This window comes from Sceloporus undulatus, chromosome 4 (genome assembly GCF_019175285.1).
Source record: "Sceloporus undulatus isolate JIND9_A2432 ecotype Alabama chromosome 4, SceUnd_v1.1, whole genome shotgun sequence".
NCBI lineage: Eukaryota > Metazoa > Chordata > Lepidosauria > Squamata > Phrynosomatidae > Sceloporus > Sceloporus undulatus.
The window spans coordinates 208,423,631-208,442,602 of NC_056525.1; the positions used below are offsets into that span (position 1 = coordinate 208,423,631).

Below are 18,972 nucleotides of genomic sequence, written 5' to 3' on the forward strand. Positions count from 1 at the left end.
AAGACATAAATCACTAGGAACAGATGGTGTACCATCTACTCTAGCTCTAACTAAAATCCATCTCAACAAATATGAAAAACAAAACAATGGCCCACAGACTGTAAATGCTCAATATACATTCCAGTGCTCAAGAAAGAGAACACTAGAGATTGCAGTAACCACAAGACCATTGCATTAGTTTCCCGTGAAAGCAATGACTTCTGCCATATAGAGCAAGAAACACCAGATGTCCAAGCTGGGTTTATGAAATTAAGAAGTGCTAGGGATAATGTGTTAGATAATGGAACACACCAAAGAATTTCTGATGAAAATCAGCCTGTGCTTTATAGATTATAGCAAAGCTTTTGATTGTGTGCAGATCATGAAAAGCTATGGCACACTCTTAAAGAAATGTATCACTCTTAAAGAACCCATTTGATTGTCCTGATGTATAATCTCTACTCAGGATAAGGGGCTACTGTTAAAGCAGAATGTGGAAAGGTTTCTATGGCGGTGTACAGACCGCCCCTTTGGGGTGTCCTGTACCCACCCCTTTCCCCGATGGATCGGGGACCCAGCTGTCACAGCGGCAGCCTTGAGGCCCCAATCCACCACTTTTCCAGGCCTGGAAAGGGGTGTCCTTGGGGCTTGAAGCCCCAAGTACATCCCAACAGTGGCGAGGAAAGGGAGAAAGGGTCCACTCGGCCCCTTTCTCCTTTGTGTTGCTGGCACAGCCGTGTAAAGGCTGCGCCAGATACAAACACAGGAAGGAGCTCCAAAATGGAGCTCCTTCTGGCCCTGTGGAAAGGGCACCAGGATGTCATGTCCATGTTGCTCCATTTGGAGGCGGCGCGGCCGTGACTTCGTAATGGCGGTGCCCATGTAGAATGGGCACCGCCGTTACAACATACTAGGGTTGCGGGGTGTCTGGAAAGGACTCCCCGAGGCAACCCTAGTATGTGTGCAAGCCGGCGCAAAGCGCCGGTCTGTACAGCGTCTATAGTTTTTTGTGGAGTTTTCGGGCTATGTGGCTGTGTTCTGGAAGAATCGTTTCTAATTGGCAAGGGAGTCAGGCAAGGCTGCATTTTATTACCCTATCTGTTTAACTTATACAATGAACATATCATATGTGAAGCAGAATTTGGGTTGGAGAGAGGAGCCATGGAAACTGGAGGAAGGAACAGCAACAATATGCAAATGACACCATGCTACTAGCAGAATATAGTGAAATGTGGAAGGGTTACTGAAGAGTCAAGGAAGTACAAAAGCAGGGTTACAACTGACATTAAGAAAATAAAAACAATGAGGACAGATGATTTATATAACCTTGCAGTAGAAGATAAAGACACTGAAATAGTTTAAAATTTTCCGTATCTTGGCTCAGTCATTAACCAGAATGGAGACTGAAGTCAAGAATTCAAAAAACTAGTACTTGGAAAAGCAGCTATGAAGGAACTAGACAAGATCCTGAAGACACATCATTGAGCACTAAAGTTAAGATTGCCCATGCCATCAAATTTCCAATTCTTACATATGGCTGTAAAAGCTAGACAGTAAAGAAAACTGATAAGACATGAGCAGGGCTCTGGAGGTCTCTCATTATTAAGGTTGCTATAAGTCAAAGTTGGCTTGATGGCAGTTAACAAGTTGTTGTTGTTGCTTTCAAGTTGTTTCCAACTTATGGTGACCCTAAGGAGACCCTATGACAGAATTTTCTTAGCAAGATTTGTTCAGAGGTTTGCCCTTGACTTCCTCTGAAGGTATGACTGGGTGAAAGATCTTTTTATTTGACAAAACAGCTGAACAAAAATAGAATGTGGATATTTTTTTTAATGTTTGTGTTAGCTGATAAATGAATGAATGTCCCATATAGTTCAAAAGGAAACAAAAGAGTATGCAACTGAATGACGGATCATGATGGAAATACAACAAAAGCACAGTAGAATGTTAAATTCAGGGAGGCCCAAAGTTAGAGGCAGAGACTTGTGTGTGTTTATTCTGCAAAACATTTTCATAAATACAAGTGTTTTAACTCCACTTAAAAGTGCAGGAAGCCTAAAGCAGCTGGAAACCTTTTAGAAAACAGACACTGCCCTTGATCTCTCTTACACTAGCTGATTATAAGGGGAAAACAATGAAATATGAGCTACCAACTCTCATGGTCAGATGGAAATGAAGGCTTTTGCATAGTGGAGTATAAACAAAAACATAAATGTCAAAAACAAGAGTTGGCAAATTACAACAGAATTATATGCATGTTTAAACCCCACTAATTCAGTGGGAATTATTTCTATATAAAAATCTTTAGGACTGCTGCCTTAATCAGTATTTTAGAACACAATGATACATTCTGTTAATGTCAGGAATGAGTCCTTATTTACAGAGAGTCATTTTAGCAAGCATTGGTGCATTTTTCTATCCAGTGATCTAAAACCATCACAATAGCAGTCAACTGACAGGACTATTTATTCTCTTTTCACCTGAAATCTCCCCTTTTCCATTTATATAATCTTTTAGCATGCCATTTGGGGGACCAAAGTGTTCTGAAAACATTACTATAAGTAAATTTAAAACAAAGTTCTTCCACATGGGCTTTAATACAAGTTTGTTTAAGTGATGGCTTTCTGACTAGCACTCTTCTACACAGCCTAGCATTGTGGAGTTATGGATAATATTTGTCCCTTGAGCATTTTCTTCCATATCAGCTGTGGATCTCTCTAGCTAGCTCTTTCATAATTACCCATGGCCTCTGGGTTGCTTCTTCTCAAACTCACTTGGCCACTGAGTATTGGTGGATAACCTTCTCTATCCAGAAAAACAGTTCTTTATATTTGGTAATACTGGTCAAGGTCATAATATAATATGTTTTCACAACACAATCCTGATTCTTCTGCATAAATGTATCCCACATATATTTTGATAGCTTCATGGTCTTGATGAAGCTGCTTGTTTGCATATTAATAATAAAAATATTTTGCTCTTTCACAGTGTTGTATACAATATCAAGCGGTAACAATATTAATTAAATGCATGTTTTCCAGGTTGTAACACAATTAAATGTGACGTCAAAGAGGAGGGGTGAATATTTTTGCAAGATGCTGTAAATAAAACCAAGCACCCAGTATCCTATAAATATGCTAACATTTCAAGTGACAGACTATTCCTTTGTGGTTTGTGTACTTAAAGGGTTTATCTGAATGAGTCACAATATTTTCCTATATTATCTTTAATTCAACTGAAAATAGCAACAATTAACAGGCAGGCAGCAGAAACTGCAAAAGGTGGGAGAGGATTTTCAACACATCACCCACTCAGATTTCCATGGTTAGCACTGCTGTTATAAGGGCTGGTTAATACTATTACTACTACTACTACTACTACTACTACTAGCTGTTTCTTACCTGCACCTCCCTGTGGGTCAAGCCAGGGAACAATAACAAATGCCTGGAAACTATGGAATCCCAATTAAGGTTACCATTGTTAGTACGAGCTTGATGTGGTTGCAGCAGCCTTGTGACTAGGGATTGGGAGGACTCTCAAAGCGAAGACCTACTGTGAGTTCCAGGCCACCACTGGTGGGACAATCTCAGTAGGGCTTCTCAGAGGAACATGGCACCAAGGGGAGGTTAGATTTGGGGATGACAAGAAGCAAAGTGTCACTTAAGGAATAGCTATAGTTGACACCTGGAGGATGCTATGCAGCTGTTCATGCATGGTTTCAAGCTTTTTATGTATGGTTTCATCCCAACTCCAGAATTTCTTTCATGAAAATTATTTGGATCCATTCCAGTCTAATTTTTAGGCTTCATTTTGAAACAAAAACTGTCTTGGTCAAGATACTGGATTATTTGTGTAGAGAGACTGACAGGCAATGTGTGATAATGTTGATTTTCCTAGAATGCCTCAAAGGCTTTTGATGCAATAAATCATGTTATTGCTTAGGATCATTTAGGACACATATGAACTTCTTGTTCTTCAGTGGTTCTTTTCCTTGCTAGGAGGAAGAAGAAAGCTCTTTGGGTCTATTTTTCATGCCATGGTCATTTTGTTTCCATCTTGTTTCCCATGATTTTTATTTTTAATAATCCCAAATGGATTATTGTTATGAGCATAAAATAAGTTTGAAGACAGAATAGAAGTTCCATCTGATCCAAGCAGATCTTCGTCTGGTAGTAAAGGTCAGAGCATATACTGTATATATAATCTCATGTCAACTTCCCCTCCAAAATTCCTTAATTTACCAATTATATTGCAGGATAAGATATTTTCAGAATGGAATAAGAAACTAAGAAATTTTATCTGGAGAGGATAAAAGGCCAGGATAAATTGGACAATATTAAAAGATGATAAACAAAAGGGAGGATGTTCAGTATCTGATTTAAAGTTATACAGTACTTCAGGGCATGTGGCCTGTTATGGATACAAGAATGGATAAAGCTAAAGAAGAAAAATTTACTTAATTTAGAGGCATCAAATATAAGATATGGCTGACATGCATTCATATGGTACAATAAAGTAACAGTAAAAAAAAGACTTTAAAAACTACTTTATATAGGTGTTATTAAGAATATGGACACTTATTAAAGATCAATTTTATACTAGAATTCCACTATGGATTTCTACTCAAGAAGCCTTTTACAGGAGATGAGAAGATAGAGAGGACTGGATAAGATACAAAGACGTGATTAAAAAAGATGAGAAAGTGAATATAGAGATGCGATCAAGGGAAGAACTAGAAATAAATGAACAAAAAATGCATTGGTTTAATTGCAGAGAAACAATATGAAATATAAAGAAGACCGAGTGTTGGAGGGTTTTGAGAAAGGACAAAATGAGATGGATGGAATACTTAGGGGAAAGGGCAAAGGGAAGGTGTCTAAAATATACATTATTGTTATTGTTAACAAGAGACCTGGAGCAGGAAACCATAAAAAACATACATAAGATGGGCTCAGAACATAGTGCATAACATATCACTAGAAGAATGAGAGAATGCAGAGAGAAAGACAAATTTACATTGTAACAAGACCTAAAAAAATTACATTAAGGTTATGAATAGAGGGCATTATACACCATTAAAATTGGCTAAATTTTATAAATGTCAAGAAAATACATGTTAGAAGTGCCAGAAAGCGATAGAATCATATTATCATATGTGGCGGGCCTGCTCCAAAGTAAAAAAATATTGGTTTAAAATTCATATTGAAATGCAGAAGATTTTTGAAATTCATTATCCCTTTGTTCCAGAACTATATTTACTGAACTTAACTTCCATACTAGGCAAAGAAAATGAGAATAAATACTGGAGAACAGTTCTGTACCTCATGATGGCAGTAAGAATATTATTGGCAAAAATGTGGAAATTGGAGGATATTCCCATGGTGGAGGAATGGTTAATAAAAATAAATGAATTAAGCAAGATGGATAAATTAACAACTTTGATCAGTGAAAAGTCTGCAAAAAAATCTGAAAAGGAATGGTCACCATTATTAAAGTACTGGACAAAGCATGGGATACAGATGTTAAGTTGCTGTAAAATTTTGTTGAGAGATAAGAAAAAAGCTATAAATTGGTTAAGAGGGACAGATAAACTAAGTAAAAGAAAAGATGACAAGATAAAGGTAAAAGTGGAAGAAGAAGAGGAAGAAGGATGAAGTGTTAACTTCATGCAGGAAAACAAAGTATAAGCAAGAAGTGTATCTTATTTGAGTAAGAGAGGGATAAAGGGATAAAAAGAGAATTTAGAATTTCAAGGAGATACATTAGAATAAGGCTACTCAAGAATACCAAAATAATAGATATAAATATATAATTTTAATTTGATGGAAAGACAGAAGAGAAAGAAGTGTCATACGGAAACCATATGCATTTATATTGTTAATGAAGTTGAAGGTACTATTTTTGTATTTTTTTAAAAAAATAATGAACAAAGATAAAAACCACTGGCTCCAATCTTTAAATTCCTAAATGGCCATGAACCAGATTATTTTACAGAATATTTGTTCTTACTTTAAAATATCCCTATTTGGAAATTATGACCATCGGAGGATTTATTCTAGAGTGCCATCCCAGAAGACACGGCAAGTGAGCAGGAAAGACAGTGCCTTCTTGGTAGTGACACCAGGACTTTAGTATGTCTCTTTATCTCTGTGTCTTCAATGGGTTTTTAATATGTAACACCTAATTAATGTTAATGTATAACATATTTTACTTTTGCCACTGTACTTTTATTTTAAGTCCTGCTTGCATTTTGTTCCTCTTTTTATAAACTGCTTTTTATAAATGTATCAATTACCAAACCACAATTATATGTTAATGTGTTTATTGGATAGTAATAAACACATCATTATGTTGGATGCTATTCTGTGTACTTGTAGCAGAAGAGCAGGTTATAAATATTATATCATCGATACCATCATATAAGGTGCAGTATTATCTTTAAGTGGATAATCGACACAAGATACAGGAAATGTACTCAAGTCAACCACTATTTCTGTGGGGTTTGGGCTGGCTCACAGCTTTAGCAGAAAAGCCAAGTTCAGATGCAGTAGGAAACCAAGACTTTTCAGTAGTGAAAATAGCCATATCTTTGAAAGGAATCAGAAGTAACAATTTCAAACTTTGAACAAACTACAGTTCCTAATTATACAGTGCATCCTTGCCTTACGCGGGGGACCCATTCTGGACTACCCCAGTGTAAGGTAAATATTGTATATGTTCAAGCCCCATTCAAAACAATGGTGCTTGTGCACATGCTGTGGCACGGTGAGCATGCCATGGGCACGTGCACCATTTTCTGTTCCATTGAGTGGTTTTCAGAGTACTGTAAGCTGAAAGCCGCATATGACGCGGGCACACTGTAACCAAAATCCCTAAGTTTGGCTATCACCTATGATTTCTGAACAGAACTTGAAACAGGTCCACTAGAACCCTGGCTTTCTGTGGCATAGTGTTTGCAATGGGTATGACTGATTAAAGTTGTTAAAATAAGTAGTGAAATATTCTGATCTCTTTTTCATGATATTGGGGGGGGGGGCATAATTATGCTCCCATTTTAAAGAGCTATGGTTTCCATAAAATTTGAACCATGAGATATTGCGTTCTTACATACTAACAAGCTGTTTTGAGAGTGACCACGAAGGTAAAAGGTCTGAAAACCAAGTCCTTATAAGGAACAACTTAGAGTAGGTTTAGCTTGAAGAAGAGAAGACAAAGTTACATATAAATATTATATGGGATGTCATGTGGAAGATGGACGAGTATGTTTTCTGATGCTTCAGAGACTAGAACATAAATCAATGTATTTAATTCAAGAAAAGATATTCCACCTAAACAATGAGAAGAACTTCCTGATAGTAAATGGAACAGTCTGCCCCGGGGTGTGTGTGTGTGTGTGTGTGTGTGTGTGTGTGTGTGAATTCTCCTTCTTTGGAAGTCTTTAAACAGGGGTTGTATTGTCATCTTTCAGGAATGCTTTAGTTGTATATTCCTGTACACAGGAGGCTGGACTAGATCAGTGGTTACCAGGCCTTGGTCACCCAGGTGCTTTGACTTCAGCTCCCACAAGCTGGCTGCGACTTCTGGGTGCTAAGATCGAAGTTTGGGAGTCATGAACTAGATAGTCCTTGAAAACTCTTCCAGCTCTATGATTCTATGGCAAAAACTATTTTGATAGCATAGGCCCAAATAAATATAATAACTATTAGTTTGTTTTCCCGAGAATGAATCTGACTTTGACAAATTTCAGTCCTAAACTGCATCATTAGCTTATGTTTCTTACGACTGCTAGCACATTATATAACGTAATATTAGACTAACATTTCATGATACCATATGTACTTGACTATAAGTCAAAACATTTATGCCAAAAATTGACCCTAAAATCCAGTGTCAACTTACAAATGGGTCAATACAGTAATATTGCTTTGAAAGGTCCTTAAAAAGCAGCCCCAATGCTCCTGATTTCTGAAAGAGCTGACAAGACGTGTGTGTGTGTGAAAGAGGTCAAGCCAATGTTAAAATCTTCTTTCTCCATCCTCCACCTCCTCTGGATTTCCCCTGACCACAAAAAACCCATTTCCCTCCACTTCCCAATTGGATGTTAAAACCTTCTCTCCAATCCTCCTCCTCTGGATCTCTCTGACCACCAACCACCCCATTTCTCTCCACGCCCTTCCTTCTAAATCCGATGATAAAATCGTCTCCTCTCCTAAGTTCTACCCTCCAATTATCCATGGGGGTAATATCAAAATCCATGAATTTGGTCCTAAAAGCTTCCCTAAACATACATGAGGTCAACCTGTACACAAGAATATACGGTACTAAGATGTGTCATCAGTATCTGACGCTTTTTGCTCTCAGGTGTGTTTGACAAAAAGATATATATCAGGTTTTTAATTATACACCCAGCAGAAAGGTACTTATTAGTCCTAAACCTTCTAGCAAACTGCAAACATTTATTCACCAGAGCTGAATTAGTTTTTTGTCTGTGTTTATACTTTAAAGTCACTTGTCGACTTATGGCAGTCCCATGAATTTCATGGAGTCTTCTTAGGCAAGGAATACTCAGAGGCAGTTTGTTATAACCTTCCTCTGAAATACAGTTGGCCCTCCATATCCATAAATTCAACCATCCACAGCTTGAAAATATTTTAAAAATATATAAATTCCAAAATGCAAACCTTGATTTGCCATTTTATATAAGGGACACCATTTTACCATGGCATTGCATAGTAAAATGGGACTTGAGCATCCACGGATTTTGATATCCACAAGGGGGCCTGGAACGAAACCCCAGTGGAAACCAAGGGCCCACTGTACTGTGCCTTGTAGAACAGATTATGTCATATATGCTATGTCTATTATTATTATTATTATTCTTTATTTATATAGCACCGTAGATTTGCACAGTGCTGTACATACAAACAATAAATAGATAAGAGTAAACCAATCTAAGTAATTTTTCAGCCTAAGAACCTTCAACATTTGCTTCATTCTCATCAAGGCAGTTAAATTGTTACAAGTTAAACTGTTACAAATATGTGACAGTGGCTGTATCCACACTGTAGAAATAATCCAATCTGACACCATTTTAACTGTCATGGCTCCACCCTATGGAATTCTGTGATTTGTAGTTAGTTTTGGCACCAGAGCTCTCTGACAGAGAAGGCTAAGTTCTCACAGAACTACCATTCCCAGAATTCCACAGCTCTGAGTACAACAGTTAAAGTGGTGTCAAACTCCATTATTTCTGAAGTGTGGATGCAGCCACTGTAGTATATTGAAAAGCACGCAACTTCTACTAATGTTTATCTTCAGGAAACTACTGCTACTGAATATCTAGATTACAAATATACAATTATTAGAATATTTCATTCTATGAATTCTTCGTTAACACTAACTGAAATCTCAATTTCAAAATAGTCAGGATTGTTCCATAATGCTATACAGACTTGTAAATTGGAAATAAACAGTGCTTAATCATCATGAGTCCAGATTGATTCTGAAGACAATTAACAACAACAAAATCCATTCCTAATCAAATCTCTTAAGAAAATAAGGAATCCACAGCATAATATTTGAAAGTTTAACAAATATGCCTGTCAGCACAGCATGTATAACAAGAAATGAGCTGGAATGGATTTCACTAACGCAAACAGTTGCCAAAAACAAATAAATTAAGTGGAACAAGTGAGACACAGTTACTATATTACTTTAGAAGTTCTTTCAGCAATACTTCTGAGATCATGGCAATGGAAACCCTTCAAAGTTAACAGGCCAGAGCAATTTTTTACATGTCTACTGAATTCAAGGGAATTTATTCCTATGTTCCACTGCAACAGCTACAGCAGCTTCATATATATACTACTTCACACCGCACTGAGCAGTCTCTAAGCAGTTTACAACTGTAAGCTAATTGCCCCCATCAAGCTGGGTACTCGTTTTAGTGACCTCTGAAGAATGCCAGGCTGAGTTGACCCTGAGCCCCTGGCTGGGATTGATGTAGGATTTCAGCCTTATTCTGTAATGTGAAATTAAAGGTGGAAGAAATGATACCGCATGAAAAGGGCAAAGCTAGAAAGAAGAAAGGATATGCTTTGCTCTTTATGTGTCTTCTGTGTTTTACTAATAACTTACAAAGTTTATGTATTCAAATTAATTATTTTCCTATTGCTACAGTGCAAATTCCTAACATCCTGACAAGTCCATGTATAAAGAAACCAGATTGGAGACTAGTAAATTTCAGACACTTATGTCCATTAGTCTGTATAGAAGTGCTAGGTACTATATGTTCATGTGATTTAGTTATGCTTAGAGAACATAAATGAATTGTTTGTATGTATAGAAATACTGTATGTGTATGCTGCCATTCTTCTATATAAACTGAAGTCAGCTTAAAGAAAATGTAATTACAGCCTTAGCAGATTCCAGCTGTTTGCATTGGGCCATTTTTCCTATTTGTTTTTACATTCAACTTGTATTTGAATGCACTCTGTCTTTAAACACTTGTTATTGTGTGCTTTCAAGTCATCTCCACCTTATGGCAACCCTAAGGCAAATCTACCTGTATATGGGTGTTTTTTTGCAATATTTGTTCAGAGGAGATTTGCCATAATAGTGGTATCTTTATACCATCACTTTCATGTAGTTACCTAGCATGAATCCACAAGTATTTTGCATATGGTTCCCACAAGACAGTAAACTACAATTACAATAATTCTATATGCTAGACCATTATTGGGAAAAGCAAATTGCAAGGATGTTTGGCCAAGGTGAGATTTGGCCAAAAGAAGGAGAAGAATCTTGTCAGCTCAAAGCTCATTCTCAGTTGAAGATGTAAGTCAGAAGGTAAAAATATGATCTTTCTGTCACAGATCTCTGAATGATTAGCAGATGTCTGGATGGCCAGTAAAAATTTGTCTAACAGCAGCAAAGAAGATAGTTTGTAAGGCCTGCAGCAGATGGGCAGATCTCAAAGCGGGATGCCGCCATAGGACCCAGACTCCGCCAGCAGGAGCTGGATTATGTGGCAATGAAACAGCTTTGGGCCACTTTGGGGATGTGTGTCATGTAAACACCACACCCCCAAAGTGGCCAGAAGCCGCTTCTTTTGGCCCGTCTGTTCTGGGTTTTAGAGAATCCACACTCTACAGCAACATATATCAAAATTTTACATGTATATGGGTCTCCTAAGAGAGCCAGCGTGGTACATTGATTTGAGTGTTGGACTATGGCCTGAAACAGATGGGCCAAATGACGCAGTTTCCCACCATGTTTGGAGAGTAGCGTTTAGATGACACACATGCCGAACGCAGTGGGAAACAGTGCTGGACCCATGTCACTGGAAATGAACTGGGCCGAAAAGGAGCAATAAAATAATGCTCCTTTTGCTGGTCCTGTTCAAAACCATGGCAGTGGCCCGGATCAGGATCAGGCGCATGCAGCCACTGCAGTCCCTGCACAAACGGCGCCAGCACAGCCCTGCCACAGTTGTCTCAGCCCATCTGTTTTGGGCCTATGACTCTGGAGACCAGGGTTTGAATCCTGGATCGGCCATGTAAACCCATTGAGTGACTTTAAGCAAGATACACTTTCTCAGCCTCTGAGGATGGAATGGTAAATCTTCTCTGAAGAAACTTGCTAGGAAACCCCATAATAGAGTTGCCATAAGTTGGAAATGACTTGAAGGCAAACAACACACACACACACACACACACACACACACACACACACACAGGTCTCCCACAGTGTGGCACAATAAGTGACACAGATGTGCTGAACTCCCCAGAGCTGTCATTATGTATATAGGGTCTATTCCACCACTCATTATTCTGAACTTGACTCCAGTTGATGAAGATGGTGGTTCTATTTTATCTGAAGTCTGCCCACAATTGATCTAGAATGGTGCTGCTCAAAGTGGTGGCCCCTGGATGGATACTGGCAGTCCCTCAGTGGTTTCCAGGAAGGAAAGGAAAGTGTAACCAATAGGCACAAGCACAATGGAACAATTACTAGTCCTCCACATCAAATGAGTTAAGAAGCACTAGTTTCAGAGACCAGATGCAGCAGGTAAGAACCAGACCAGGCAAACAGCTGGGCTCTAGCAGTGACAGAGCTGCCAGAATGCCACTCCTATTAAAAAGAAAACATACAGTGACTAATGTATGAAAGGAGGAGGAGGAGGAGGAGGAGGTCGAAATGACTTTCCACACTTCCTACTTTGAGGGACCTTCCTTCTACCTCCTTCTTAAGCCCAAACTGTCGCTTTCTTACACATGAAAACAAGCCAGGCATATGAGGGGGGTGGGTAGGAAATATCCTCAAGGACAGTAGTAGTAATAGCCACTTGAGAGCTGGTGTTGTGTAGTAGCTCTAGAGACAAGGGTTTGAATCCCAGCTCAGCCAGGGTGACCTTAGGCAAGAAGTCACACCTTCTCAGCCTCAGATGGCATGGCAATAGCAACATGCTCCACTCCCCCAAGAAACGTGCCAAGAAGCCCATAGATAGGTTTGCCTTAGGGTCACCATGGATCAGAAATGATTGGAAGGCACATAACAACAATTGTAGTAATAATTACTTGAGAGCCAGTGTGTTGTAGCGGTTGGAGCACTGGACTAGGACTCTGGAGACCAGCATTTGCTCAGCCATGGAAAGCCACTGGGCGCCCTAATGGTCCTGTTGCCCTGTCACTTTTAACGGTTGTTTCTTTGTCAACTGTTGTTGTTCCCCGCCTGGATCCATAGCGAGAGGTGGGCAAGAAATAAGTATTATTATTGTTGTTGTTGTCCCACACTTTGATCCATGAGGAGAGGTAGATAAGAAGTACATGTCGTTGTATTGTGTTATTACTATTATTATGTTGATGTGTAATTGTTGTGGTGTTATCATCATTATTATTCTTTGTGGGTAAGAAACATTATTATTATTATTATTATTGTCGTCACTATTATTTCTTAACCACCTCTCCCCACATGGATCAAAGCCGGGATCAAGAACAATTAATAAAACTATTATTATTATTATTATTATTATTGCTATTATTATTTCTCACCCGCCTCTCCCCATGGATGGAAGCATGCCTTAAAGCCTTATTGCTGTTATTATTATTGTTATTATTATCATTGCTGTTATTCCTCCTTGCCCGCCTTGCTCGATGGAGGGAGGCGGGGGAGAATCCCCATGATTCCCCCGTCAAACCATTCAGAAGAGCCGAGGGAGGGAGCCTTGTGACAGGGCAGGCCCTTCCTCCCTCAGAGCCAGGGAGGCACCTGCTCTTCCGGGGCCCAGAGCGAGGAGGCAGGCGAGACCCTTTCCCTCCTCCTCCGTCCAGAGGCGCCTGGCCTCTGCTTCCCTCACCTCCAACCGCCGAGCCTCCCTCCTCTTCCACCTGGGACGAAAGGACAACGGCGCCGCCGCTGCTGCTACTCACCTGCATAGACGCCATGATGGATCCGCCTCCCTCCCTCCGCCGGGACCCGGAGAGGGAGACGCGCGGAGCGAGGCAGGAGCCGCGCGCCGTCGGCTGCTCCGCTTCTCCTTCTGCTGCTGCTGCTCTCCTTCCTCCTCCTCCTCCTCCTCCCCGCCCCGGTCACGTGGCCTCAAGCCAGCCTGAGGGCCGCGCATGCGCACAAAGCCTCTGCATAGTATAGGTTCCAAATCCAGGGAGAGAGAGAAAGAAAAGGAAGGAAGAAGGGAGGAAGGTTCTGAGGGAGAACTGAGGAGGCAGAGGACCTTGGCCTCGGCCGAGACTGGAAATCTAAAGCACGTCCTTCAGAAATAAGTTCTTTGGAAGTTGCCGTCGCTGCAGGCTCTCAAGAGGACCATTGCCTGCTATTTGGGCTCCCTTCTTCCATATATATATTTTATATATATACACACACACACACATTATATATAATGCATATATGTGTGTGTTTATATAGATATATATAATACATATACATATACTGCACCTGTGTGTGTGTGTCTCCTTGTGTGCCTCAAGTTGTTTTCTGAATTGGTGACCCCCCAAGGCGATCCCATCACTGGGTTTTCTTGGCAAGGTTTGTTCAGATGGGTTGTTTGCCAAGCTGTCCTCTGAGGCACCAAAGGCACACAACTTGAAGCACACAACAACAAATATTATATATTTGTGGGTGTACATGTGTATGTGTAGATACATATAGACCCCCCCCCACACACACACATATTAGGTGATGCATTGGCTCAGGTGGTGAAGACACTTGATTTCAAGGTCAGCAAGTTTGAGGCCCAGGGCTTGCAATTGGGGTGATGCCATTGCTAGCCCCAGCTTCTGCCAACTAGCAGTTTCAAAAGTATGCAAAGGCAAGTACGTGTCCATCGGATACGAAAACCATGTTACAATTTCGGGATACGAAAATCCCATAGGAAATAATTGTTCCGTTACGAATGTTTTTTCGGGTTACAAAAAAAATTTTGGTGCTTTTTTCGGCTTTCGCACGGAATCGCGGCTTTTCCCCATAGCGCCTATGGCATCGGCTTACAGGTTTTCGGGTTACAAAGCGGCCGCGGAACGAATTAATTTCGTACCGAGAAGCACTTAATAATAGGTACATTTCGGTGGGAAGGTAAACAGCGTCTATCTACTGGCCATGAGCACAGAGCAGTCTCGACAATGCTAGCTCTTCAGCTTAGTAATGAGATGGGCACCACCCCTAAGGTCAGACACGACTTCACAACCTCATCAACAGGGGAAAATACCTTTTACAGTACTCAGCAAGTAATAAACATTTCACAGGTTCGTACTTTGTGGGCTTTCTACAGGGCTGTACTGGACCATTAGCAACAGATAACGTTTGCCTCTGTATCTCAAGTCTTCAATCAAACGAGGGACCAAAGCAGAAAATGCATTAAGATTTAAGTGAGGTGAAAACTGTTAGAGCACTGTTTATGTTCACATGGAGAGAAAGCTTGGCATGTATCAAATAAAGAATACTCTCACTTAATGCTTTTATAAATCAGTGAGTGGTTTGATATTTGATAGGAATCATTTTGTTACTCTTCCACAGTATAGCTGTTTTATTTCTTCTACTTGCTCCTATGAGGTTTACACATTCATTTTCCTTGTTGAATCAGTTGCAATAGAAGCTATAATTTACATAACGGAAGGCCACAACTCACTAATAATACACCTCAATGAACTGTAGTATGTGTAGCATCACAAGCAGGTTTATCCTAGGACAGAATATGCCAAGAAATGAGTTTTTTTCACAAGACATTTGCCGCAATTGTTCCCATTTCTTCATCTAACAAGTAAGGCAAAGGAGAAAACTAAGTGAAAGGGGGGTGGAGGGGATGAAAAATTAATGATAAACATATGGACGGACTATAGTAAAGTGTTGTTTCTGTCATTTGATGTGTTGAGTACATGGACCCTAGCATAGCAGAAATACCATACACTATCAAAGGAATACAACACCACCTTACTAGGGTACTCTAGCTCTCAATAGGTATGCAGAGGTTTTCATGGCACAGAAGGTTCTAGACTACTGTACCATAAAGCCCTTAGTTCTATCACCTTCTATGCATACATAATATTCTATGTCAACAAGTCTTTTACACCTAGAAAGGAGAAGCAATTCCAGTCAGGTAGTCTCTTAAAGACAATCCGCTACAGACCTGAAGATGGGGCAGTGAGACGGTAACTTCTCCCATCTTCCTCCAACCCACCTAATGGCTTTGAATAAGAGAGCTTGAGAACAGTCTCCCTGGTTTTTGGTTCCTGGAATAATTTTAATAGCTAGAGGAAATAAATTCCATCTTCACTGGAACCATCAGGTCAAATGCAGTTACAACAGGACCAAAAATTCCCCCAACCCTCTATAATCGGCTCATAGTATTGTTCGGATGAGATTGCCAACACAGCTATGTTAAGAAATCATTGTGATCTTTGCTTCCATTTGTTCCAATAGAAAAAAGATACATCATCTCCCCTCCCGATTTGTGGACTTGGGAGTCTGCGGTCTGGTCCTTTGCAGATGGTAAGCAGGGATAAATGGCATGCACGCCCAGGAGCATGCAGCCATTACAACCAATGGCAACATGAATATGTATTTTCCGGATTTGGGGTGGGGGGTCCGAACAGAATCAGGAGGGACACCTGTACTGTCTAACATACAACTGACACATAACATTTGCTACATCTCCAACCAAGCTGGCATTTTTCCTCTAGAGAAAGCATAGGCTAACGGCTTAAGATAACCTTGCTGCCCATGCTATTTATTGCACAAATCTCTAAGCTAACAATTAATAAAACATCTGCCATAGTATTTACAGAAAGATATTGGCCTGTTACAGACAGCCAAATAAAAGCTGCTTCGATTCACAGTGGAGGTATGGTTTTTCAATGATGCATGCGTCCTAAGAGTCCAGAAGTGGCTTCTGGACTCTTAAACGCATGCATCATTGAAACACCATACCTCCACTGTGAATCAAAGCAGCTTATTTTGGCTGTCTGAACAGGCCATAGTCCTACTTGTAAATTAAACTATTTAAGAAGTGCCAATTCTGTCATGAAATTGAGGATTCTGTTCTTCACATTTCACAACCTTTGCCAAAAGATGGCTGTACAGCGCTGTGTAAATTACAGCGCTTTATAAATAAAGTTAATAATAAAAAGATACAGTGGTACCCCGGTTACGAATATAATTCGTTCCGCGGCGCCGTTCGTAACCCGAAAGATTTCGCAACCGAAAAAGCCAGAAATAGCCGCTAGCGCTGAAAGCCGGATTTCGTGCGAAAAAGCGCCGAAAAGCACCAAATTTTTTGTTTCGTAAGCCGAAAAAAAAAAACGTAACCCGAAACAGTTTTTTTTCCTATTAATTTTTTCGTATCCCGGAAATTTCGTAACGCGGTGATTTCGTATCCCGGGGTACCACTGTACCAAGAATAAAATGACTTTGCAATAATATGAAGAGATTGTGAAGAGAAGAGCTTTTATCTGAAACATTTTAACAGAGGCCCGAACAGACGATTCAAATGCGCCGTACTGGTACCAACTTAGCTTTAGGGATCCGCACACCAACTGCACGCACATCCCTAACCCTAGTACATGTCAGAGGCACAATGGCAGCATCCCATGTACATGGGTACCACATTTTGACGTAGCAGACGCATAGTGTCCACACGCTGCAGAGCATGTTATGTCACTAGTGGGCTTCCCTCTAGGAGGAAATAGGCCGCCGGCAGCCGCCCCTTTAGGGTGGTCTATACTTCACCAGAGCATCGGTGTAGCTATGCAAGTCTTCTGTGTGGTAAGGGATGTGGGATTACAACCATAGCAGTCTCTCTTAGAAATCAATTTATCTAATTTCTTCAGAGGTCATCATGTTAAAAACAGAGTTTCTGCCATCACTAAAGGATAAGACAAAGTCATCTACTAATGGCATGTTTGTTTATTTGTCAGCTGGTAAGAAGTCTTGTTACTTGTGTAAGCAACAAAGCAAAATCTGAGCATGAGTGGGCCATAAGTAAACCACTGGCCAGCAACAGTGACCATTACATTTCTTAACCAAACATACATACAGAACATGCTAGATAAAAAGAATCTAACTGAAATAAATGTATTAAATACTGGGGAAAGTTTTACATTTTATTATAATTTAGTTTATTAACAATCTAAGAAGTTGGCAGCCATCAGCAATTCCAGTGCAATTTCAGTTGCAATAGGAAATTCTGGATCTCTGTGGAGCTGTTAGTGTTGCGAACCTTGTAGGTGAAATACATGCATACTTTGGAAGAAACATGGGAAGATCTCTCTAAAATGTACTTCATTCGTTTCATTTTCAGCAAATTGTCCCTGTACAAAAAAGAGATAAAAGACATGAATGAGCATGAAAATCTTCCACAAAGTAAACATTTTGAGAACAGGCATTCAGTAATACCCTCTCCTGCTTGAGCATGAGGATTTCAAGTGTGATGGTTTTTCATTGTGCTTTTAGAATTCTTTAACTTTGATCAGCCAAATAATTCCAATTTGCTAATATTCTCCAAATTATATATATATATATATATATAGTACACACACACACACAACAGTGAGCCATCGGTTACGAAATTAATGCTCCGCGGTAATCGTAACCGAAAAACCTTCGTAACCGAATTGCATAGGGCTAATGGAAAAAAAAGCCGCGGCTCATTAAACAGCGCCGGCTTTGTCGTAACCGAAAAACGTTCGTACCCAAACAATAAATCCCAGGATTTTACGTATCCGAAAAATTGTAGCGGTAATTCGTATCCCAGGTACCCTGTATTATATTTATTATTGTCATCCCCAGAGCATCTTGAGTTCTGAACATATATTAGTTAAGTTATATTTTCTGTATTTAAGAGGGAACTACAGGTCTATGCTTTAAGAAAGACGGATTGTGGAATCCAGGATCTTATACTGTCTCACCTAGTTAGCTTCATGTGTAGTGAGATTTCAGCCAAGTCAGACCTGGAGAGAGTATTTTCCTTTGACAAAAAAGAAAAGTCCACAAAGAAGAAAGATAGTCCCAAAAAGAAGAAAGTAGAATCCATCGAGAGAGCAAGGTATTTAGGAAGGACCTATTGAGAAAAAAGAAATCAGTTTTGTGTTATTGTGTTTTATAACCAGTAAAGCTTTTGAAACTTTAGAAATTTGGGGACAAGTTTTTGTTCTGCGCTGTGTTCCTGAGAGCCAGAGACCTTACTACACCTAAAGTCCATAGCATTGCTCTTGGGACAAAAAATATATATAATTAGAGAGAGAGAGAGAGCTAAATCCTTTATGACAGTTGCTACTGAAAAGGTCTCTAGGTCAAATCAGAGTGAAATTACTTCAAATCTATTATGATGTGGCTGTAAATGCAAGCTTAATAGGACATTGTTCATTCAATCCTAGTACATAGGCCTGGTTCCAAATAATTGCATAATTATCCTAGATGCCCAAAGTGGCCTTCAACTTGTTTTCTTGAACGTTAACCACCCACCTGTACCACCACCTTCTGCAC

At 39.8% G+C, this 18,972-nt stretch overlaps 1 protein-coding gene across 1 annotated transcript in view; it reads right to left on the minus strand.

The window, feature by feature from the left end:
* The window catches only part of UBE2W (ubiquitin conjugating enzyme E2 W), a 32,879-nt gene extending 19,424 nt beyond the window's left edge, over positions 1–13,455 (minus strand). Inside the window, exon 1 of the mRNA XM_042465229.1 lies at positions 13,410–13,455. Coding sequence (XP_042321163.1) covers positions 13,410–13,424 — 15 coding nt within the window. The 5' untranslated portion in view covers positions 13,425–13,455. The remainder of the gene's footprint in view (positions 1–13,409) is intronic.
* Between the last annotated feature and the right edge of the window lie 5,517 nt (positions 13,456–18,972).